Raw genomic sequence first — 25,236 nt, 5'->3', positions numbered from 1 at the left:
CAGGCAATAATTAAAAAAAAAAAAAAAAAAAAACTATCACCAATATCCAAAAAACTAGTGCAAATTAAGTGTGATTACTAAAAACTTGGTGTGGAGACTATAAAGATTGGTCGTGTGTTCGGGCCACGATGAGCAGCTTGTAGCTTGCAGATGGCAATTGTGGGTTAGAGGAATTATCCGGCTTTGTGGAAACATTTTGAATCAGAAGTTAAATATTCCAAATTATTAAATCAACTTTTAAATTTTGAATTCCTTAACCATTTATAACCTATGATCAACATCTTGCAGGAGCTCTCTTACCTTTCAGGAACTTTACAGAATCACAATGGTAAGAGCATATAAATTAATTATTCGAACTATCAATGCTATTGCTAATTTGAATTCTGAAAATTTGAATTGAAAAATTCTGAATGAAATTATGAAGCTAAAATTGAGAGCATGTTGAAGTTGAAAGAATTCAAAAGAATCAAAATTGAAAGTAAAAAAAAAAATTACATCGTGACAAGTTATTAAATGCATTGTTTTATCCTTAAAGGATAAGTTATTAATGCAACAGGGTGATTTTAAATGAAATAAAGAAAATAATGATACCATTAAAAAAATTTTTAAACATATGCTACCCGAAATCGTGGAATATGAAAGAACTTTCGTCTCGGTTACAAGACGGTGAAAACCGAATAAGAAATTTAAGTTTTCTGATAAAATATGGAATAAAAATTAATGATTTTAGAGATTTTGTCGTAGACAGTTTATCTTTAAAATCGAGTGAAATTCCCTTTCAATTAAGAATTACTTAAATATCTTTAAAACCAGAGAGAGAGAGAGAGAGAGAGAGATAATCTTTATTGCCCTTCACGATTCATTGCGATTAGCAGTGCTTGGAGCTGAGTGAGCTTTCAGCGTAATGAATAATATTGTGACAATTAAACACGCTGCAGATTATGATGACCATACATCTAAATGGAAAACCATTGCTTCAGTTTAATCCGGATCGTTACGTCAAATCATTCCTCTGTAATCATCGCTCAGCTATTGAGCAAAGCAGAAGATCGACAACAAATATATAGATGACAATAAAGAAGTAAATTCTGTATGGCAATTTTAAGAATAAATTTTTGTTGAATATTTGTGAAATTATTTTTTTCATGTAATCTGCAATTTTTTCTGTACTTTTTCTAGAAAGTTTGTTTTTTTATGTAATATTTGTTTTTATATTGTGGAATGCTTTGTGATAGTTTTTATGTTATTTGTAGTAGTAGAAGTAGTAGTGGCATGTGATCCAAGAAAGCAAGTGTATGAGCTTATGCAGCATCAACCAAAAAAAAATTTACAAAACAATTCCCTCTAAATGTTTGTCCAGTTCCTCCTTAAATTTATTTAACCCATCAATTTCCACAACGTCAGATGGAAGTAGTTTGTTCGAGCAATTCAACACCCGCTGGCTAAAGACAAATTTCCGCACATCTATTCTACTTCTGTCTTTCCTCTATTTGAATTTATGTCCCCTTAGGTTTGCGTAATCTGAACAATTGGAAGAATCCCATCAGAATTCAGTGTGCTCAATCCATTCAAGGCCTTATACACCTCAATCAGATCACCTTGCAGGTGCCTAGTCTCCAGCTGCTGCAATTTGCAGAACTCAAGCCTCTCTTAGAAAGAGGATCCCTTCATTCCCCCTCACCAATCTTGTTGCCCTTCTCTGTACACACTCAAGCAAATCTACATCCTTTATTAAATGAGGCCAGCGGACCTGTATGCAGTACTCAAGGTGTGACCTGACCATTGCCTTATACAGAAGGACAATCACCTCCTTTTCCCTGCTAGAAAAATTCCTTTATATCATTGACAAGACATCATGAGCTGCTCTTGCAGATCATCTGCACTGCTCAGAAAACTTCATATCTGCCAGCACAATTACCCCCATGTCCTTTTCCCTCTCTACCACTGTCAGTGTAGTACCACACAGTTGATATGTTACTCTGGGGATACTGCTTCCCAATTGCAGTACTTTACATTTGTCAATGTTAAACTTCAGTTGCCACCTCTCAGCCCGTCTGCTCAACTTTTCTAGATCCTGTTGCAGCAGTGTACTGTCATTAGTGTCATTAACAACTCTGCTGACCTTCGTATCGTCTGCAACCTTGGATATTAAGCCTGATATACCAACATCAGTATCATTCATGGATACAGAAAATAACAATGGACCCAACACTGAACTCTGGGGTACTGCACTAATAACATTAGTCCACGAAGAGCAGTGTCCATTGATTACCACTCCCTGTCTTCTCCCACTCAACCATCCCTTTATCCATAGCAGCAATTTTCCTCCAATGCCACACTGCTCCAATTTGTGCAGCAGTCTTCCATGTGCAACAGTATCAAAAGCCTTTCTAAGCTCGAGCAATTCAACACCCGCTGGCTAAAGACAAATTTCCGCACATCTATTCTACTTCTGTCTTTCCTCAATTTGAATTTATGTCCCCTTAGGTTTGCGTAATCTGAACAATTGGAAGAATCCCATCAGAATTCAGCGTGCTCAATCCATTCAAGGCCTTATACACCTCAATCAGATCACCTTGCAGGTGCCAAGTCTCCAGCTGCTGCAATTTGCAGAACTCAAGCCTCTCTTAGAAAGAGGATCCCTTCATTCTCCCTCAACAATTTTTGTTGCCCTTCTCTGTACACGCTCAAGCAAATCTACATCCTTCCTAAAATGAGGCCACCGGACCTGTACGCAGTACTCAAGGTGTGGCCTGACCATTGCCTTATACAGAAGAACAATCACCTCCTTTTCCCTGCTAGAAAAATTCCTTTATATCATTGACAAGACACCATGAGCTGCTCTTGCAGATCATCTGCACTGCTCAGAAAACTTCATATCTGCCAGCACAATTACCCCCATGTCCTTTTCACTCTCTACCACTGTCAGTGTAGTACCACACAGTTGATACGTTACTCTGGGGTTACTGCTTCCCATATGCAGTACTTTACATTTGTCAATGTTAAACTTCAGTTGCCACATCTCAGCCCGTCTGCTCAACTTTTCTAGATCCTGTTGCAGCAGTGTACTGTCATTAGTGTCATTAACAACTCTGCTGACCTTCGTATCGTCTGCAAACTTGGACATTAAGCCTGATATACCAACATCAATATCCTTCATGGATACAGAAAATAACAATGAACCCAACACTGAACTCTGGGGTACTCCACTAATAACATTAGTCCACGAAGAGCGGTGTCCATTGATTACCACTCCCTGTCTTCTTCCACTCAACCATGCCTTTATCCATAGCAGCAATTTTCCTCCAATGCCACACTGCTCCAATTTGTGCAACAGTCTTCCATGTGCAACAGTATCAAAAGCCTTTCTAACTCCAAATATATAATATCAAAATTTTTCTTTGCGTCCCGTTCCTTTGTGACTATATCATAGTATCCAATCAAATTGGTCAGACAAGACTTCCCCTTAACAAACCCATGCTGTGTCCGAGCTGTAACTGAAGTCTTGTCTGGATGATCCTGCAATGCTTCTTTAACCAGTGCCTCCATTAATTTCCCTGGAACAGAAGTTAAACTAACAGGTCTGTAATTACCTGTGCCTCCCTTTGATCCTCCTTTGTGGATTGGGGTCGCATTTGCACATCTCCAGTCCATGGGTACCACCCCTGAGTCCAAGGAAGCTCTCAAAATTATGGCTAATGGTTTGCTTACTTCCTTTGCTGCCTCCTTTAATATAACTGGATAGATTCCATCCACCCCAGATGCCTTTCTTATGTTTATCTTCAACAATTTCTCCTCCACTTTACTCTCAGTTATTACAAGATTATTATAGCTTACTGCCAGAGTTTAATACACCTCTGGCATTCCCCTCCCTGAATAACTCCTCATGCGTGAAAGTAGAAGCAAAATAATGATTTAGTTTTTTAGCTACCTGAGCAGTTGAACCATCGATATCAAGTGGACCAATCTGATTCATCCCCTTCCTTCTAGAGTTTACATAAGTAAAGAATCTTTGCTGTTTTTCTTTGCATCCTTTGCCAAAGGTAATGCCTTTGCCTATGACTTGGTTACAAATACATTTGGTGGTTAGGGATTATCTCTCACACACCACCAGAGATTCAAAGATGGTATGTACACATACCACAGGAGTATGTCTAGAGCTGTATATTTGGCCAGATTCCAACCAGTGATAAGTCTTAAAATCTTGTGCATTACTAATAATATGAACATTATTTGGCAAGAACTCATGTCTCTTTCTCTCTTTCCAGTAGTGCATAGTTAATACTTCTTGGGTAAAGTTAATATTTAGCAAATATAGCTCACATCATCACTTTTTATTTTTTTTTTTTTTACGACCGTACCACGTAGTTCGGTCGGATTTCTGGAGGTCACAACCATAAAACAATTAGCAGTCACCTGTTTATTGGGCTTTTCTGTTAGTGCAATCTATCATAAACGGATAGTAAACTCGATCTTATTGAATTTGCGATAATACTGACAGCTGGAATTCTGTGGGTTATTATGGTAAAATGTGTTTACGCTTCCATGGAATCTTCAATCATATAAAAAAAATAATTTTCAGAATCTTCTCTTCATTCCTATTTTTAAAGCTTTGTAACTGGTTACTCCGTTCTCACTTGCGCATATTGTGTTATTTGCAATTTGTGTGTGCTGTGTTTTTTGTTATTAATTGCTTATCGTTTTACTGTTTTAAATTTTAACCCCGCCCACAAATATCAGTTACAGAAATGTCAACTGGTTTAGTCAGTATGTACATATTACAGTACGTATTAATTATTCCAATTATCACGTATATTTTTCCGATTTTCACGTATCATTTAATTTTTTAATTGTTAAGCTAACAAACGGTAAATTTGTGCTTAATATATCTTTATTTTATAGCCTGTGGATAATATTCCTCCTATTTTCGCTAATTAGAATTGCTGTTTAATAGAATTAAAATTCGATTCACAAAACGTGGTCACAGTGACCGGCGCTTACTACACATCGTATAGTGAACGGTACTTTACTATGGTGAGTTTGTCATAACTTGATTTGATTGTACACTGAACCAATTGTGGGGGGGGGGGGTTACATCGTATTTTTAACTATTTACGTGAAACTTCGGATAATTGGGGCAGCCGCTTAATCGGGCCAAAATGCACTAGTCCCGATGTGTCCAAAATAACCGGAATTGACTGTATATATATTTATATATTGTGTTCTTAATGAAGGTTATGATAATGATATCTAGCCAATTTTACAATGTTAGGAGTTAGCTGTCCCCCCCCCCCGTACAATCACGGGTCGTTATGCCTTAGAAAAGCTATACCGGCCCTTGTCCAGGGTATAGCAACCCAATTTTATTAACATACCTCTTGTAACCTCCAACACATGTAATATATAAACACATCAATTCATATATATTGGTTCCTTCTGACGTCAGAAGCAAACCCCCTCCCCCCACAAGCACAAATATAAACCCACCCATGACTTTCAAAACACTCGGATCGACACAGGATGTATTGCCTACAGCAATTTCATCATCGCACCATAATATACAAAAGGTGCAACTGCACAGTATAACCTTATCAACAGTATAACTGCACAGTATAACCTTATTACCAGTATAACCTTATCAACATATAAAACAACCGGAAAGCAGGAATTTACCCCCTTTTCAGTCTGACCACCACAGTACAAGACGGAAGTAAGAACCTTTCTCATTTATTCTGATACATACCCATTGGGCTTTGTCTAACCTATCCCAGTTTGCTATTTCAGACAATACGATGGCAAAATTTAAAATTAAAAATTTATGTAAATTAAACTAAACATATTATCAATTTAAATTTAATACTATCACTTAAAAATTTATAACTGGCAAAACTGGTATGGGGGACAACAGAAACGGGTAGGTATGAGACATTCTTTTAGTCTGGCTGTCGTTCTGCTCAAAGCCCCCGATGAATTAGAGATTGATGGCCATGTCATGGAATGTTATTGCAATTTACTTTGTTCATTTGTATTTTTCTTTATTTGCATTTATATTTTTATTTTTATTGTTATTTTCATCATTTAGCATCGTATTAATTTTAATACCATTACATTTATATAACGTTTATATAAATTTATTTAGGCTTTATTTAGGTTTATTTAGGCCTCCCAGGCTAGTTTACATTTGCTAGCTTGGTAACCTGATCCATATACACCAAATTGCCTACAGACTACAGGCCTCTGGGGTTGGGAATGTTCATACTCATATTATGGTGTCATACACCAGCCGTATTAAAATTATGGTTTTGTACTGTTTAAAATATTGAAATGATGACTAGATAGAACAAATAAAGTTTAATCGAATAAATAATTCGATTAAACTTTATGAATATATGAACATATGAATGCAATAAGGACCGCCGATTATGGAAAGTCTGCTGTGTGGCAGAACATTTCTGGGTGGAACACCATCAAATCTCCCCAGACGTAGCTGTTATCGTCGACAGGGTGCATAGATTTTGGGACCACAAGTAGCTCGAGAGCTTGTGAATCTGTTCCTCTGGGAACAGTACTATTAATAGAGACAAGGGAATATGTATTCATTCCCTCTTTGAGGCGGTGATCCATGGATGTGATGAACGGTTCCGCCTGGCATGCTCCCGAGCCATTTCCGGTTCCAGTACACATGAGGAGAATACTGCCCGTGAGCCTGCTGATATTTAAGGATGTGCTGTACGATAAAACCTTACTGTTGAAAAAGGAGGCAGATGCCTTTGAAAGCTATGGTATATTTTTAGCGCTTTTATCATCTAGTATTTTAATTTCATTGTTTTATTTTAAATATATTTTATTGTAAATAGTATCCTGAAGTTTAATATTATATTTGATACATTGTAATTATTTATTCGATTAAACTTTATTTGTTCTATCTAGTCATTTCAATATTTTAAATAGTACAAAACCATAATTTTAATATGTTTGGTGTATGACACCTTAAAATGAGTATTAAATAAAATCGATCAGTATATATATATATCTATATATATATATAAAATAATGATATTAATCACGCATAATAATATATTTTTGATTATGTGTTCATGGACTAATTTGCCTGTTGTGTGAACTGAAAAACATGATTAACATTACAGAAGGAAACCATACACCCTCTACCTGCCTGAGATTGTTTAACTACAGCCTCGAATGAAGAGGACTTTAGAAATTCCTACAGTCATTGATGGGAATTGAAATCGGACCCTTCCTAACAAGTGACAGATGGCAGTGTGTCATGCCAACTAGGCTGCCCTGTACATAAACAACGAACAGGACATTGTAAGGGGGGGGGGGGAGAAGAATATAATGCTCTTGGTTAAGAAGTCATAGACTATAAGACAATACGCCCATTTCACATGGATTTACTGTCCATGTGTGAACAGCATAACGTTGAGTCAAAATTAGTGTGACATAAGGACTGCAAAAACAAAAATGAGAGTAGGAGCATGTTATAGGCCAAATGACTGTGAGAGTATGATAAACAATTACCCAGACAATTAGTTGGCCAGTACATTAAAATGCCAGAGATGGCAGATTTTAGCTATCCAGATATTGATTGTAACTTGTGAGTTGCAGTCACACAGGAGAATATTTCTGGTTTTATTGGATGACTGGTTTCTATATCAACATGTTAGAGAGGTAACAAATGAAAGCAATACTCTTGATGCGATTATCAGTTGTGACTCTTCATGCATTAAGAATCTCCAGATAAAGGAACCACTAGTTGGTGGAAATCATAATATGGTATATTGATGTGGGATTTACTTAAAGATATAGCTACTGTCAAGGGAAAAATGGAAAGGATTTTGCTTTAAATTATTTAGTGTAGAACCAACTGAAGTTGTTAGCAGCTGCAAATTCTAAATGGGAAAGGTTCAGAGTAGTAATTATAGAAGTTGCTACTAAGCTTTTTATACCGGGTGACATGTTGTTCAAAGTTTAAAGCCAAATGATTTTCAAATGAACTGATGAGACTGGTGGCAGAGAAAAAAAAATGCATGGAATAATTATATAGTATGAATCAGAGCTGTAATACTCAATATGTTCTACGTTGATAATAATATTAGTAAATTAATAAGAGGAGTTTACCTCAATATAGTACGTGGAACACTTCTGTATGACACCCTCCAGAAATTAAAACGGAAAAAACGAAAAAATCGACAACTTACCGGTACATTGAAGTAAAATATAAATAATTAAAGTAAAATATAAATAATTAAATAATCAATTTAACACAATTCAAAATCAATTCAAAACAATTAAAATTCAAATTAACGCAATTAAAAGAATCTAACGAAAATATTCAAAACGATTTTCCTTCCTTACTGGAAAAAATGGAATAATTATAAAATTATCAGGGAGACACAGAAGTTTGGAGTAAGTATAAACTAGTCTGCCATCAAATTACTAAGGGAGTTAAGCAAGCTAAGACAGATTACAAGAAATATTTGGCTGAAAATGTGAAGAAAATTAGCAAGTAATTCTTTGCTTATGTTAACACTATAAGGAAAGGATGAACTACATTGATCCACTGGATATGAATGGCATAACAGTAGGTGATCCTATTCATTTTTCTGGCAAACTGAATAAATATTCTGCCTGTATATTCATGCACAAAGAAGTCTTTAGTGGTGGCGACACCAGAGGTATACCTAATTGTAATTGGGAGATAAATGATTCTGTTATATCTGAGAGGAAAGTGGAAAAGTAATTGTTGGAGATAAAAGTAAATAAAGCATCTGTGGCTGATGGAATGTATTCAGTTATATTAAAAGCAGCAGCTAAAGAGGTAAGTAAATCTTTAGCCATAATTATGAGAGTATCCTTGAATTAGGGTATGTTTGTACGGGTGGTACAAACATACCCTGACGGTACAAATATGAAGTGAGTAATTACAAACGTAAGGTTAAATTTTGGTTAAAATACTGTAGTCGGTGGTTAAAGAAATAATGTGGGCTCATGTATAGCAATAAGTTATATGGCAATCAGCATGGATATCTTGAGGTGAGATCTTGTCTGATCACTCTAACAACTATGGCATAGTCACAAAGGAACTGGATATAAAAATAATTTTACATCATACACTTAAGTTTGATATTGTACTGCTTTACAAATTGGAGGCATATTAAGTTTAATGTTTGAGTTTGCTGATGATATGGTGGTTAATGACAATAATCAGGGTATACTACTCCAACAAGACCTGGATAAATAAGATAGATGGGCTGAGAAGTGGCAGTTGAGGTTTAACATTGATAAATATAAGGTATACTGCACTTACTTAGCAGTAATCCCAAAATAACATACTAGTTGGGTGGTACCACACTCAAGGTGGACAGGAAAAAAAGTCTAGAAATAATAGTAGAGCCCAACATGACGTTCTCTGGGCAGTGAGTTAGGACAGCCCTTTTAGAACCTGTTTGGGTTCTTCAGTGATGTACGGATTTTTTCCAGCAGAGATAAGGAGGTGATTATTTTGTTGTTGATGTTGTAGAAGACTCTTATCAAGAGAGACTTGAATTATGTAAATTGCAGAATCTGGAGACTAGTCACCTTAGGAGACCTTGTTTAAGTGGATTGTGTAAACTAAATGTATCATTACTCCAATTTATACGATGCACTTGGGGAGGGGGGAGAGATATAAATTTGAAATGAAAAAGGATGGCTACAGAGCAGATGTGCAAAAATTTGCTCTCAGCCAGATTTATTGTTGGAAGAAAATTTAATCTGGTGTTGCCGAAGTGGGCAGTTTAAATAAACTTAAGGAAAGATTAGACAAGACATTAGAAGAGATGGACATATGATATGGGTAGTTATTTTTTATTTTATTTATTTTTTGTTGATATTATATAAGCTTACTTCCTTAAATCATTTTCTAATGCTAATGTGGTCATGGAGGAGTACTTTATTTTAATGCGCCATCCATATTTAAGCTTGGAAAATGCAGGAAATGTGTTCGCAGTGACCTTTTAGTGTTGTGAACAGTTAGCCCTCCAGTATATCATCAACAGCTTTCTCCTCATATGCATTTAGCATTGGATTTCAGGTAGATCTGGTTAACACCTTACAACATCTTTATGTAGACAGTATATGTAGGCCTCTTCATACATTATATTATATAAGCTTACTTCCTTACATCATTTTCTAGTGCTAATGTGGTCATGGAGGAGTATTTTATTTTAATTCGCCATCCGTATTTCAGATTGGAATATGCAGGAAATGTGTTCGCAGTGACCTTTTAGTGTTGTGAACAGTTATCCCTCCAGTATATCATCAACAGCTTTCTCCTCGTATGCATTTAGCATTGAACTTCAGGTAGATCTCGTTAACATCTTTATGTAGACAGTATATGTAAGCCTCTTCATACAGCCCATGCTATTGCCTTAGACAGTGGCGGACAGAAAAACTACATCACTTATGAATTTTGCAAATAATGTGTTTTGTACTGTATTGTGGGTTGCAGAAATGTTTGAAATGCATTTGTTAGATGGGATATACAGTATATCCCGTGAATGAAATCCAATAAGAAGACTCCACCTGATATACCTAATTCCCATAAATATCTTCCCAAAGGGTTTTCTTCTTTATCTTCGCCTTCTTCCCACGTTTATATGGGGTCAGCATTTCTGTCCTTAATTCTTTTCCTCCATTCCTCCTTATCCTGGGCTTCCTCTCTCTCTCTTGGTTGCCTCTGTAGCCAGGTGGGCAGGAGCAGCAGTGCGTAGCACACGCTTCTTGATTAGACCGGGGTTTGAGCCCGTGCCCACCGAATGACCACCACATATCCCCGGAGCAATATGGCCTTAGTTGCTAATGCTCCTAAAAACCAAATAAACAAACAAACAAGCTTCCTCTCTCTTTTAAATCCTCTGCCACCTTGTCCTTCCATCTCAGCTTAGGTCTCTTCCTCTTCCCCATCGCCTCCAACTTTTCACACCTCTTCCCCACATACACCTCACTTCTTCGTTCCACATGTCCAAGCCACCTCAACCTAGATTCCTGCATTTTTTTACTCAGAGGCCCCCACCTTAACCGTACCTCTGATGTAGCCATTTCTTATCCTGTCCTTCCTCGTCACACCACACATCTGTATTAACATCCTCATCTGTGCCACTTCCATCTTCTTCTCCTGGGCCCTTGTAATCGCCTATGTCTCAGCAGCGTACATCATCTATCCACAGTTTTATACACTCTTCCCTTCATTCTACAATTTACTTTCTTATCACACAACACCCCACTCATCTTTCTCAAGTTCACCTATCCACATTGCACTCTATGCTGTATTTCTGCACTCGATCCTCCATCCCTCGCAACTTTCGATCCCAGATACTTAAATTTCGAAACTGATGGTAGCTTTTCCTCCTGCAGTTTTATAGAACTCTCATCTTCTCCATTCAATACCATATATTCTGTCTTTGTTCTACTTATCCTCATGCCTCTCTCTCTTCCAACGCTTTCCTCCATTCCTCCAATTTCTTCTCTACCTTTCCTTGGGATGGTTCGCACAGTATGATATCATCTGCAAACAGCATACTCTATGGTGCTCTACTCTTCACTTCTCTCACCAACACATCCATTACCAGATCAAACAGATATGGGCTAAGAGCTGATCCCTGGTGCAGTCCAACTTATACAGAGGAACCCCTCAATCATACCTACACTGCTCTTAACCTGAGTCACCGCTCCCTCATACATATCCTTCAAAAGCCTTACGTACTTTTCTGATGCACCCTTCTCCCTCATGCATCTCCATACCTCTTGTCTGGGCACTCTGTGATATGCTTTTTCCAGGTCTATGAACACCATGTGCAACTCTACTTGCATCTCCCTGTATCTTTCCATCACCTGCCTTAAAGCAAAGACCACATCTGTTGTTCCTCTTCCCGGCATGAAACCAAACTGTTCCTCTCCTATTTCCACCTCCTGCCTTATTCTTCCTTCCACAATTCTTTCCCAGATCTTCATCGAATGAGACATTAACTTTATTCCCCTGTAATTCTCACATTCCTGCATATCACCCTTTCCTTTATAGATTGGCACGAGTATACTTTGCCTCCACTCATCGGGTATCTTCTCCTGCTGCCACAGTTTTTCCATAAAGTCCCATAGGATATTGATCCCTTCTTCTCCCAGACTTCTCCATACCTCTACTGGTATCTGATCAACACCTACTGCTTTCCCCCTCTTCATTTTTCTGAGTGCGCTTTCCACTTCTTTCCTGCTTATGCCTTCCACTACTCCATTCGTCTCTCCATCCTCGCATAATGCTCTTGGGGGGTTTTCCTCATTTAATAACTTCTTAAAATAGTCTTTCCACCTTTCCTTAACCTTCTCCTGGTCCTGTATAACCACTCCCCTCTTATCTTTTATCTGTTTTATTGATGAGAAGTCTGATGTCTTGTCTCTCACTTTGGCTATTCTCATCAATTGCCTATCTCCATCTTTCCTTTCCAGTTCCCCATAGGCCATGTCCACTGCCCTTGCCTTTGCTATTGCCACAGCCCTTTTTTGCTAATTTATATGCTTCTCTGTCTTCCTGGCTATCCTTTATCTTCCCAAAGGGTAAAATGTGTAAATTAATAGAATATGAGAAATCATGCAAATGGCAATCATGACAACCAAATTTACATTTTATTGCATTTACGTGTACAGACCGAAATGACAAGTTATCATAACAATATTATATACTGTAAATCAGTATATAATACTGTTATGTTATGTAATGTAAATCAGCAAAATAAGTCCTCAATATTTTGTTGTTCCTCCTCAAGCTGCAATTACAGCCTTGCAATGATATGGCATAGAGTTAATCAACTTCTGGATATACGGTTGCCCAATTTTGTGGTACCACACCCTCACAATGCTCTCCTGCAGCTGAAACTTACTTGTTGGCTCCTTCTGAGCAATTTTAGATGACATTGTGTGCCAGCAATTTTTAATAGGGTTCAAATCTTCACTGTTGCCGGGCCAGTTCAACACTGTAATGCCAGCATTTCTGAGGTATGACTGCACCTTAAGGGAGAAAAACGAGGGAAAACATTGATGTAAGTATGTTTTAAGCTTTGTGAGATAAGAAGACAAACTCATCATTAAATCTAAATAGCATAAAACTTACTAATTTGCTGTGTGGTAAGGTGCCGAGTCCTGTTGAAAAATGCAGTTTTGGACGTCTGTGTGGTGATCCCTAATAACCAGATTCAGGCACTCCTCCAAGATAGCATTATAGGTTTCTGCATTCACTGTTCCGTTAATAAACTTAATTCACCCCACCCCTTTGCTTGTTATGCATCCCCAGATCATCTAACCGGCAGGGAACTTTAGTCGGTGCCATGTAGTTAGGATGGTATGCCTCCGATTTTCATCTTCTGACACATAGCTTCCCATCCGAGTTATGAAGGTTGAATTTTGATTCATCAGAAAAGATGACAGTATCCCATTGCTCTTTTGCCATGAAACTTGTGTTTTAGCCCAAGCTAAAACACAAGTTTCATGGCATTCTTCCTCATTTGTTGGGTCAGCAAAGGCTTCTTCTTGGGCCGATAGGCATATGGACTACATTCCGAAAGTCATCTTTGGACAGTTTGTGCTCTTGTTTCAACGCTAGAAGCCATCTCAAAGTCCAGTTTTAGATCAGGAACATAGCATGGCAATTACGGAGGCATAGCCGTTTCAAATATCGATCTTGGGAAGGTGTAATCACTCTCTTACGGCCTGATCCAGATCTTCTCTTCACATCACCGGTTTCACGCTTTAATTTCAGCACCCGGGATACTGTTGACTAGTGGCAGCCTATTTTATCAGCGATAGCATGTGTAGAAAGCCTTTCCTGGGGTAGGGCAACAGCTGCACTTTTTTTTCTTTGAGTCAACTGAACATATGGAGCTATGCTTACACTTCCTTGGCACCTCCGTTGTCAGGTGGGCAGGAGCAGCAGTGTGTAGCACACGCTTCTTGATTAGACCAGGGTTCGAGCCCGTGACCACCAAATACGGAGGATGTGGAAAGGTCAGGGAATGACCACCGCATATCCCCAGAGCAATATGGCCTTAGTCGCTAATGCTCCTAAAAACCAAATAACAACAACAGCAACTTACACCTCCACAAAACAGGATACTAATGAGTGTGTATACACTTCCAATGCCATATTTATAGAAACGGTTGTTTCAACACCTTTTAATTACTGTCTAATGCAATGGAAGCGTTATCTGATGCAATACCTTTGCTTTGCGACAAACAAAATGGCTGTAATCAAACAATATCTTATACGTTTCACTACAAATGTTACTTTTTTTAAGGTGGTGCAGTTTTTTTGTCTGATACTGTCGTTAGAACGTTCTATATAAAGTCTTGTCTCCTCGTAGTGTACCTGCGGGGGGGGGGGGGAGTGGCTAGTTAAAGAAATTACCAAGATCAGAGCTGTTCTTGCATGGTGTGGCTTTGTAGAATGGCATGTAAAAAATTTACTACTTATTAGAGTTAAGAAATGTGTGACATAAACACTGGGAAAGGGAAAACGAGAGTGGGAGTATGTTATAGGCCTAATGACTCTGATAAGTATAACGAACAGTTGTGCAGAGAAATAGAGTGGGCCAGTAAATCAGAATGTCTAGTAATGGGGGATTTTAACTTTCAAGATGTTGACTGAAACTTGTGGATTGGTCACTCGCACACTATAACAAGACTTTTGTGGATTTATTGGAGGATTGTTTTCTATAGCAACATGTTTCAGGGGCAACCAGAAGGAGTAACACTCTTGATCTGATTATCAACAGTGATTATTCATGCATTAAGAATTTGAAGATAAACTATGTGACAGTGATCACAGTGTACTGATGTGGAATTTATTAAAGATGTAACTTCAAGGATAAAGGGAAGGGTTTTTGTTTTCGAAAAGGTGACTACAGTGGGATCAACTGATGATGTTACCAATGGTGAATTCTAAATGGGAAGCCTTCAGGGACTTAATCTTGGAGGCTACTAGGCTTTTCATACCAACTAAGAAATACTGTTCAGGGTTCAGGCCTAAATGGATGTCAGATGGATTAATGAGGCTCGTGGCAGAGAAGAAAAATGCATCGGATGCATATAAATTATAAGGCAACATAGAAGCCTACAGCAGATATAAAGTAGTTTGTAATCAAGTCACAAATTAGGTTCAGCAGGCAAAGGCAGATTATGAGAAATCTTTGGCAAAGGATGTAAAGAAGAATAGCAAAGAATTCTTTACTTATGTAAACTCTAGAAGGAAGGAGATGAATCAGATTGGTCCACTTAATATAGATGGTTCGACTATTAATGATCCTTCTCAAGTGGCTGATAAACTGAATGAGTATTTTGCATCTACATTCACACATGAGGAGTTATTTAAGGAGAGGAATGTCAGAAGTTTATCAAACTAACAGGAAGCTAAGTGATTTTGTAATAACTGAGAGCAAAGTGGAGGAGAAATTAAACATAAAACATAAACGTAAAAATTGAAGTTAAACATAAAAAAGGCACCTGGGGCAGATGAAACCTATCTGGTTGTATTGAAGGAGGCTGCAAATGAAGTAAGCAAACCCTTAGCCATAATTATGGGAGCATCCTTAGAGTCAGGGGAGGTTTCCATTTGCTGGAGATGTGCAAATGTGTCCCAAATTCACAAACGGGGTATAAATAATTATAGACCTGTTAGTCTGTTCCGGGGAAAATAATGGAGTCGCTGGTTAAAAAGGTGAAACAGGATCACCTAGACAAGACTGCAGTAATAGTTCAGGCACAGCATGGGTTTGTGAAGGGGAAGTCTTGTCTGACCAGTTTGATTGGATACTACGATGTGATCACAAAGCAACTGGGTGCTAAAAATAATTTTGATATCATATACTTGGATTTCAGGAAAGATTTTGATACTGTTGCACATGAAAGACTGCTGTTCAAATTGGTGCGGTATGGCATTAAGGGCATGGTGCTGCAATGGATAAAGGGATGGTTGAATGGGAGACGGCAGAGAGTGCTAATAAATGGACACTGCTCTACGTGGACTAATGTTACTAGTGGAGTCCCCCAGGGTTGGGTGCTAGACCCATTGTTGTTTTGTGTATTTATCAATGATATCAGTGAAGGTATACCAGGCTTAATGTCCAAGTCTGCAGATGATAGAAAGGTTGGCAGGGTTGTTGATGACAGTAAAAACAGTATGCTACTGGAACAGGATCTAGAAAAGTTGGGCAGATGGGATGAGAAGTGGCAACTGAAGTTTAACATAAGGAAAAATGGCAACTGAAGTTTTAATTTCTAAATATAAGGTTTTGTTCCTAGGGTACAGAAGCCCAGGAGTTATTTATAAGATGGGGAAAGTGGAATTAAAAGTAGTTCAAGTTAGCATTAGCAGAGGCATACAATTACAATGCAAGAAAGCAAGCTTCTGCAGCATCAGCCAACCCCCCCCCCCCAAATTTCACTCATTTATTCATTCCAGATGCTTGTCCAGCTCAGCCTTAAATTTATTTAAGCTCTTAACTTCCACTACAAGAGATGGAAGACTGTTCCAGAAATCAGCTACCCGCTGGCTAAAAGAAAATTTCCGCACATCTGTTCTACAACTGTCTTTCCTTAGTCAATGTCCCTTAGGTTCTTAATCTGAGCAAGAGAAAGAATCCAATCAGCACTGAGCTTGCTCAACCTGTTCAAGGTCTTATACACCTCAGTCAGATATCCTTGCATGTGCCTAGTCTCCAGGTGCTGCAGTTTGCAGAACTTAAGCCTCTCTTGGTAAAAGCATCCCTTTGTTTCTCTCACCAATCTTGCTGCTCTTCTTTGTACTCGTTCTAGCAACTCTACATCCTTCCTAAAATGAGGCCTCCAGACCTGTATGCGGTATTCAAGGTGTCATTCATTACCTTGTATAACAAGATAATCACCTCCTTGTCCCTTCTAGAAAAATTCGTATATATCATTGATAAGACTCAATGACCTGTTCTGGCAGCCCGGCTGCACTGCTCGCTGAGCAGTGCAGCCGGGCTGCCAGAACAGGTCATTTCTCATGGGTTATTGCTACCCATGAGAAATCTACCAAGAAATCTGTGTGGTGCTATACTCAGGGAAGTGGAGAATGAAAAAGACCTGGGGTAATTGTGCAGTCAGACGTGAAAGAGTAGATAGATGCAAAATTTTTCATGCAGCATAAACAGTTGGTTAGGAAGGCACATGATATCTTGTTTGTGATATCTAAGACCTTCACAGCTAGGGAAAAGGATGTCATTATCCATTTATATAATATTGTATTAGTAGATGAAATGCACAAGGCCATTATTTACACCGATATTATATAATATGAATATGAGACTGCATTTAGAAAATTGTGTTCAAGTCTGAAGGCCATACTAGAAGAAAGACAAAGATAGAGCTTCTATAAAGAGTTCAGAGAAAGACAACAAGGTTAGTAAGGGATGCAATTCGATGTCCATATGAAGAATGATTTAGAAAGTGTAGAGTGCAATGCTTGGCAACTAGGCATCTTGTGGGGGTGATGTGATAGAGCTGTATAAATTCCTGAGGAGAATCAGTAAAATGAAGGAGGAGGAGGTATATTTTCTCTAGTAGAGGAGAGAGAAGAACCAGGTGACATAAATACAAAATACTGTGTGGCACAGAAGGCTGGATTTTGTGAAGTTTACTTTTGGGTGATAAATTGTAGATCATTGGACTAAATTTCCTGCCATGGTATTCAAAGCAAAGAGTTTGATAAGATACTTCAAAGCAAAATTGGATTGACAATTGAATTGACAATTGGATTGACAAGGTGTAAATGATAAGAGGTTTCCCCCCCCCCCTTTTTTTTACAGATACAGAAAAGGTCTCCCTTCTTGCATCATATAGTCATCATAATACTAAAGTTTCATTCAGCACCAGCTTGTTTAAAACACTTTATTTAATGAGTTTTCCTAACTGTCATTAGCTTTTTAATAATAGCAAGACTCATTATGTAGTTCAAGAATGGCCTCTTAGGGAGAGCTTAGTTCCAGTTTAGAAAGATGTGTTGCAACAGAATTATAAACAAAGTTTTTGTCTCCCTCCACGTTAAATTAGATCAGATGAAAAAATTGGTAAATTTCTTGAATAAGGATGTAATGATAGAATTTTGTATTTATAGTGTGAGAATCAAGGAATAAGGAAATGAAAATTAGAGGATATTGTGGGTTTTTTTTTTTTTTTTTTTTGCCCACAAGTTAGAAAACATAAGTTAGTCACATTGGACCCAGTTGAAAAAGAATGCATCATTTTAAAATGGCCACCAATTTCCTAGGCATCATTAAAGAAGAAAATTATGGTAATATTGTTCAAGAAGTGCTAGATACCTTCAGCTTTCTGCTGCTAGTGTGGTATTTGAGAGTGACCAGTTTTATAAATATTTCTTTTAATTTTTTTACATTCCATGTAAAAATAATCTCATATTTATGTAAATGAGATCAATATTACAATACATATTTATGTATTGTAATATTGATCTCATTTATGTATTGCAGTAGTACATATGTAAATGAGATCAAATTCCCCCATGTATTTGTGAGATGTCAGTCTGTGAGATGTGTCACCTTGAAAAGTAAGCTAAATGTTAATGGCATTCTTTCTCTTCCTGAGACTACATGCGTGATGGGACATAAATTAAAGTTGAGGCAGGATAGGTGTGCGGAAGTTTGCTTTCGGTCAGCGGATGATTGATTGTTGGAATAGGCTACCATCTGTTGTTGTGGAAGTGGATGGTTTGAATAAATTCAGGGAAGAACTAGACAAATTCTTGAAGGGTAGGGATAGGTGAAGTGTGTGGGTTTTTTTGGCTGATGCTATATAAGCTTGCTTGCTTTCTTGCATTATTTGCCACTATTAATAATATGAAAGTTCTGAAAAGTATGATAAAAATTTTATTTGTTTCTCGTTTATTTTGATTCGATATTTTTTAATTGAGGTTAGCAAATCATTATTAATAGAATGCTATTTTCAATTCAGCAAAAAGAAATTTTTTATAATAAAAAAAAGAGGAGCATTTCACAGATGTCACATAACCTTCTTTGTTAAATTTGAGGGCTCAAGTGATGGAAGGTTAAAAAAACAAATGTTCTGTAATGTCCTTAAGTGTCAGTGATGGAGTGCCTTGGAGAAATTCTTGAATGGTCAGCGTTAGAGTAGAGAGGCATAATCGAATGATTAATAATTGATTATGAAATCTACAACAATGGCCTACAATAATTGATTATGACAATTTCATAATCAATTATATGCAGATTTGTTGATTATGAAATTGACTACAGCGACTGAATGAAATTGTTTACCGAGTAGTAGTACCACTTTCTCCTAAGTTTCAATAATCAGATTGAATCTCTCCACTGAATTTTTTTTTTCTTGTCGATTCCATAATAACCTAATTTTTGTATAACCAATTAGGAAAATACCATAATCGATTAATTTGATTATTGGCCATAATTGATTGTTTCAATTATGGATTGTTCCAATACCCTGAAGCCCACTTTTCTGTTGTTTTCTCTGAACAGCATTTTGCTATCACTGTAGGACTGTTTTTTTAATATTCTTGTCTCACTGTGTGGTCATGCAAAACAGATTCTTAATGAATAAAGCCCTGTGAGTCAAAAAATATGATTAAGCATGATCTTCACATTGGATCAAGATTGTCTTGCTTTTTTGGGCTTGGGAGAAGATGACCAGCACACCATGTCTACTGATGCTGCACAAGCTTATGCCATTCATGTATAATAATGTAATAGTAATGTACAGCCACTCCCCAGCTTACATAATATTCGACTTACAGAAATTCAATTTTATGCAAGTTTTTGCTGGCCAGTGCAAACTTAAAAAAATCGTGGAAACGTATTTTGCATCCTGTAGGAATAAATAGGGGTATCATGAAAATATTGTAATGTGAACCCAATAACACATTGGTTTTTTTTATATTTGGTAATTGGTTCCAAGGATCCAGAAGCTGAAATTTTCGCTATATAACTAAGCTATTTATCTCTCTGAAAGGTTATTTTTATAATGGAAATTGCACTACACTTTCATCGTTATGACATGTTCCATTATAAGAATCAATTTTGAACGATCAATGAGTTTTAAAACATAGATCTGGTGGTCATTACCATAAAACAATTTGCACTTTCTGGTTTATTGGGCTTTTCTGTTAGTGCAGTCTAATATAAATGGGTAGTAAACTCGATCTTATTGCATTTGCGATAATACCGATAATTGGAATTCTATGGGTTTTTATGTTACAGTATTATGGTGAAGTGAGTTCCCCTTCACTGAAATCTTTAATCATATAAAAAACATAAATAAATTTTCAGAATCTTCTCTTCATTTCTATTTACTTATTACAATGGTGAAGGGAAAGTGCTGGCAGTGCTAGGAAACAAAACAAAATTGATTTAGAAATGAAGATTATTAATTAAGAAGTATTCATACTTCTTAATTAATCATCTTCATTTCTAAATCAATTTTGTTTTGTCCTGCTGAAGCAGGACAAAGTTTGTCATCTGTTGCACGGAATTAGGTCTCGCTGCTTCAACAGTGAATACTATTTTAAGGTACAGTGCATGTATAAAAGAACATGTTAAAGGATCAACACATTTAATATCCACAGTGATCACAAAACAGCATTCAGGTACTATATCAAAGGTGGAAAAGCTATTAATAATATGGATGGAAAATCAAATTCAGAAGCAAGTGCCCCTGAGTCCAATGGCCATTCAAGCAAAAGCAAGAAGTATTTATGAAGATATTAAGGATAAGTACGGCGAACCCCAAGCCAAGTTTGTGGCAGTCAGTGGGTGGTTTAATAGGTTCATCACTCAAAGCATTCCAAAACATTAAAGTATGCAGTGAAGTTGCCAGTGCCAATTCTGCAGCTGCAGAGAAATTTTGTGATGTGTCGGGAAAAAAAACCCTTCTCCACAGCCTTCAACTTCCGCAGCGGTGTGCTAATAAGCACACCGCTGCGGAAGGTAAAACTTGCTGACGTTATGCATGTCTCCTCTCTCTTTTTTGTAATTTTATAATTTTATACACTATTGTAATTTTTCCTACACATGAAATAAAAAAATTGAATAATTCTATTTACATGTTTGTCGAACATTTATTTTTTGCTTCTATCAAATTTGTGAGAGCTGCATAAGCATTTAGGGAAATTCCAACTTACGTTGAGTTTTGCGGAACACAATCCTTACGTAAGTCGGGTAGTGGCTGTATAAGTTTATCCTTCAATTCTTTTTTGTGTATCTTGTGTTATGTTGAACCATCATACCATGTTAAATGGTGTATAATTCATTTCAAAAGAAAAAAAGAATATTGATATTCTTATAATGTAGAAGTAGTAAGTTGCTTGTTATTTTATTTGATACTTAAAGATTTCATATTTTTTCTTCCTTTAGGTGTTCCATTTCCGCCTAGTCATAAATTAACAATAAGTGAAGTGTTTGATTCCAAAGTAGGAAAACCACGAACTGATGTTCTTAAACAGCATTTTATTCTTGAAGGCAGGATAGAAGAATCAGCAGCATTGCGAATTATAAATGAAGGTGCTGCTTTATTAAGGCAAGAAAAAACAATGATTGACATAGAAGCTCCTGTAACAGGTAACCCTGTCTGGTTTTTTTTTTTTTTTTTGTTATAGCAGTTACTTCATTAAGAACTTGCCCACCCCTTTCCCCTGCTTTTTGCAATAATATACAGCTATAGGTTCAGAACACTTCAGTAGGGCAGATATCAATGTGTCCTGCTAAAGTGTTCTGAACTAACAAAAATAGCATTGTTATCTGCATGAGGATGTTGCAGTATAGAGTGTAAATTACTCCATTTCTTTTGATTTATAAGAGTTGTTCAAATGAAACATACTTTGGAATATATGATGTACATGAAATGAGTGATAGTACCTGCAGAACAATAAATAACCAGATTTAAAAAATGTAATTTTTCAGTGTAAAATGTGAACCACTTGTTCACACTATACACTAAAAAATTACATCTAAAAATACTACAATAAAAATGCAAAAATTACATGCAGAGGGTAAATAACTAGTTTCTCACCCTCAGCATTGCTATCATAGTGAGGAACAGCATATGCTGCATGTGGGTTTCTTCTTGGAATATCAGGTGAGGGTCATGAGGAAGGTGAGAATTTCCTCTAGGAAATGCTCACCTTCTTATTAACTGATTAATGATGCCAAGAAATGTAATGGCAGAATTTTGCAAGCATGCAAGGTAATGACGATCTTTGGATTTGAAAATAATGACGAAAAGTACAAATTTGAAAATATAAATTATACTACGAAAAATGACTCTGTAGGTTTCTCTGAGTTGTTCCCCCAGATATTGGAGAGGATAATGATGAAGAACAGCATAAAGTGTTGTTAAGGATCTTATTAAGGATGAGGCTCCTGGATTACATTTCTTGAAGCATAAGTAGTAAAACTTTATAAACTTTGACCTGTTGTGCTTCTTGATCTGTATAATTCCTTTTATGAGAAGCCATATTCCCCCACATCTGTAAATCAGGACCATTGAAAATACTTTTGAGAAAGCCCTTATACATCCTCAGGTAGTCCAAGTTTGTTATTGGCTATTGCCAGATCTATGAATGATTGTTTTTATCAATTGGTTTATGATTGTATATAATAGCATGGTCTAATTTGTAATATAATTAATATAGTCTAATTTGGTGAAACAAATTTATCCTCTGTTAGGTAAAATGGTCATATTGTTAGTGGACTGCAAAGATGCTTTTGATTCATTGTAGTGAGGTGGAATTCTAATTCTCTTTAGTGTTCCGCCTTGCCACAGTGAAGAAAAATCACATTTGAAGTCCACAAACAACCTGAGAACATACTGATCCAGAAGCCCTCATAGATACCACAGTGCATATAAGCACTATCCTCTCCACACTAGGTAGAAAATGCCCAGGTTCGAATCCCATCAGTGATGTGAGGAATTTTTATGGGCTCTTTTCACAACATGGCTGAGTGGTTAGTTTTTGACAAGACTTGCACGATTTTCTCTCTTGGAAACTCAGTTAAATACGACCACAGGCAAATTGACCACAGAACACTTGCAGAGTACAGACATAAATATGGCACAGTATGGTCTAATTTGCCGACACACCTAAAATCCTTTAATAACAACAACTGACCTGAAACTCAATCAGTTGTCCAGGAAATCTGTGTTTAAGAGCTATTCCAGTGATAGAAAAATTTTATGTTAGAACCACACATATATAGAACAAGTGAGATATATTGAGCTTGGTTGTTCTCAAGAGTCTGTCCTGAGGTTGTGTGCTTGAAATGAACATCAACCTGACTAAAGATTTTTCATGGGCTAACTCGGTCACTCATGCAGATGATTTGGTGATATAGTGTATGGTAACTCTAGAGCTGAAATTGAGAATATGGCTTACATATTGCTAAAGGTACACATGAAGTAAAAAGTATAAGTTGGTTTTCACTTAAAAAGCCTGTATGTGCTACCCAAGGGCAGCCTGATCATGAATTGATTTTAGTAAGGTTCCAAGAGGTCTCCCTGAAGTATATTTCTAATGTGAGATACTCGAGTTGTACTTAGACGAGTGATTTCTTTACAGAACATCTTAAGTTCTTAAAAAATAAGATTAAGCTCTTCTGTGCCATAGTCAGAAGAATTATTTGGATGGATTTGGGAATGAAAGGATGCTTATTTGTCCCCATCTTTACCAGTGCTTCTGGTTCTTGGTTTTTGAAAGCTAGTAATTCCATTTTAAAGAAACATTTGTTTGCAACCCAGAGATTTGTTCTTCGAAGTGCAATCCAAACTTTTCACACTTTCAAAGGATGCATTACATGCAATTGCAGGGAGATTTCCTGCAAACCTTTTTATTATTAGGTTTGCTTTACTTTATTTATGATTGAATATAATAGCATGGTCTAATTTGTAATATAATTAGTATAGTCTAATTTGGTGAAACAAATTTATCCTCCATTAGGTAAAATAGTTCCAAGAAAGGGAAATCAGAGGATGATGTCATATGTATGGTAATATGATATTTGATGACTTTTTGAGTCGTTACAACCTCATGTTTGTGGACTGCAATTGATGTTTTTGATTCATTGTGGTGTGGTGGAATTCTAATTCTCTTTAGTGTTCCGCCTTACCACAGTGAAGAAAAATCACCTTTAAAGTTGACAAACAACCTGAGAACATACTGATCCAGAAGCCCTCATAGGTAGCAGCTGATGTCGTGAGCATTAGGTTTTGCTCAGGTGAAAATATTATATTCTCTCAATATTATGAATGAACATGAGAGAATAACAAAAATAATTGTTTTGAATTTGCCAATTTTTTTTTTTTTTTTTTTTTTTATCATATGATGTGAGCAATACACGAAGGAACCAGTTTTTTCCTGCTTCCTTCAGGTATCTTGGCTGTGAGATCCAACCAGATAGTACAGCACCATCATGATATCCAAGCCCAATGCGGGAATCGAACCCGCAACCTTTGGGTTGCCGGGCAGTAACTTTACACACCCGGCTAGCCTGGTCGGCAATTTGCCAATACAGTTGTACAGTGGAGACCCCTTACACATTTGTAAAGTATTACGAGACCTACAGATTCATCCCTGATGTTTGAATTATAAATAATAAAATTGCAACCTTGGTTGCAATTCGGGTTTACAGGCAACCTTTCTTTTTACTGGGCATGGCCTAGCACTCAGACTGTTTCAGCTTGGCCTGTCTGCAAGTGGCCTATATACCTGTGAGTTAGCCATTCATATAATATTGGAATGTAATAATTATCTGGACATTTATGGAAAGAACAACTTGTTGTCTGACAAAATGGGGTTTTTCTATTCTACTTTGCAATAAGTATGCAGTGTTTTATATGTTTTAATAAGTTTGTGTTTAATACAAGAATATGTGATAAATTCGAAACCCAACTTCCAAGTGGCAGGGATGGTAATACACTGGGATAGATGGGAACAGTTTCTAAGTTGAAAAATGGGCTAAGCGATTTGGCCTTCATTTTGTGGTGTTGTTAATTTATGGTAATTAATGGAGGTGCTGGTTAAAGAAGCACTGCAGAACCATCTAGGAAAGACTTCAGTTATAGTTTGGACACAACATGGGTTTGTTAAGGGGAAGTCTTGTCTGACCAATTTGATTGGATACTATGATATGG

The 25,236-nt window shown here is 37.0% G+C and overlaps 1 protein-coding gene across 3 annotated transcripts in view; it reads left to right on the top strand.

Moving 5' to 3' along the window:
* LOC150083673 (serine/threonine-protein phosphatase 2B catalytic subunit 2-like) overlaps nucleotides 1-25,236 on the top strand; it is a 341,700-nt gene that overhangs the window by 69,154 nt on the left and 247,310 nt on the right. For all 3 annotated transcript variants that reach the window (XM_090378116.1, XM_090378115.1, XM_090378114.1), the window contains exon 2: nucleotides 21,465-21,668. In XM_090378116.1, coding sequence (XP_090234242.1) covers nucleotides 21,465-21,668 — 204 coding nt within the window. The remainder of the gene's footprint in view (nucleotides 1-21,464; nucleotides 21,669-25,236) is intronic.

Source organism: Mastigoproctus giganteus, chromosome 7, assembly GCF_048544385.1.
Source record: "Mastigoproctus giganteus isolate SK-2022 chromosome 7, ASM4854438v1, whole genome shotgun sequence".
NCBI classification, from domain to species: domain Eukaryota; kingdom Metazoa; phylum Arthropoda; class Arachnida; order Uropygi; family Thelyphonidae; genus Mastigoproctus; species Mastigoproctus giganteus.
This window is presented reverse-complemented; position numbering and strand designations above follow the sequence as displayed.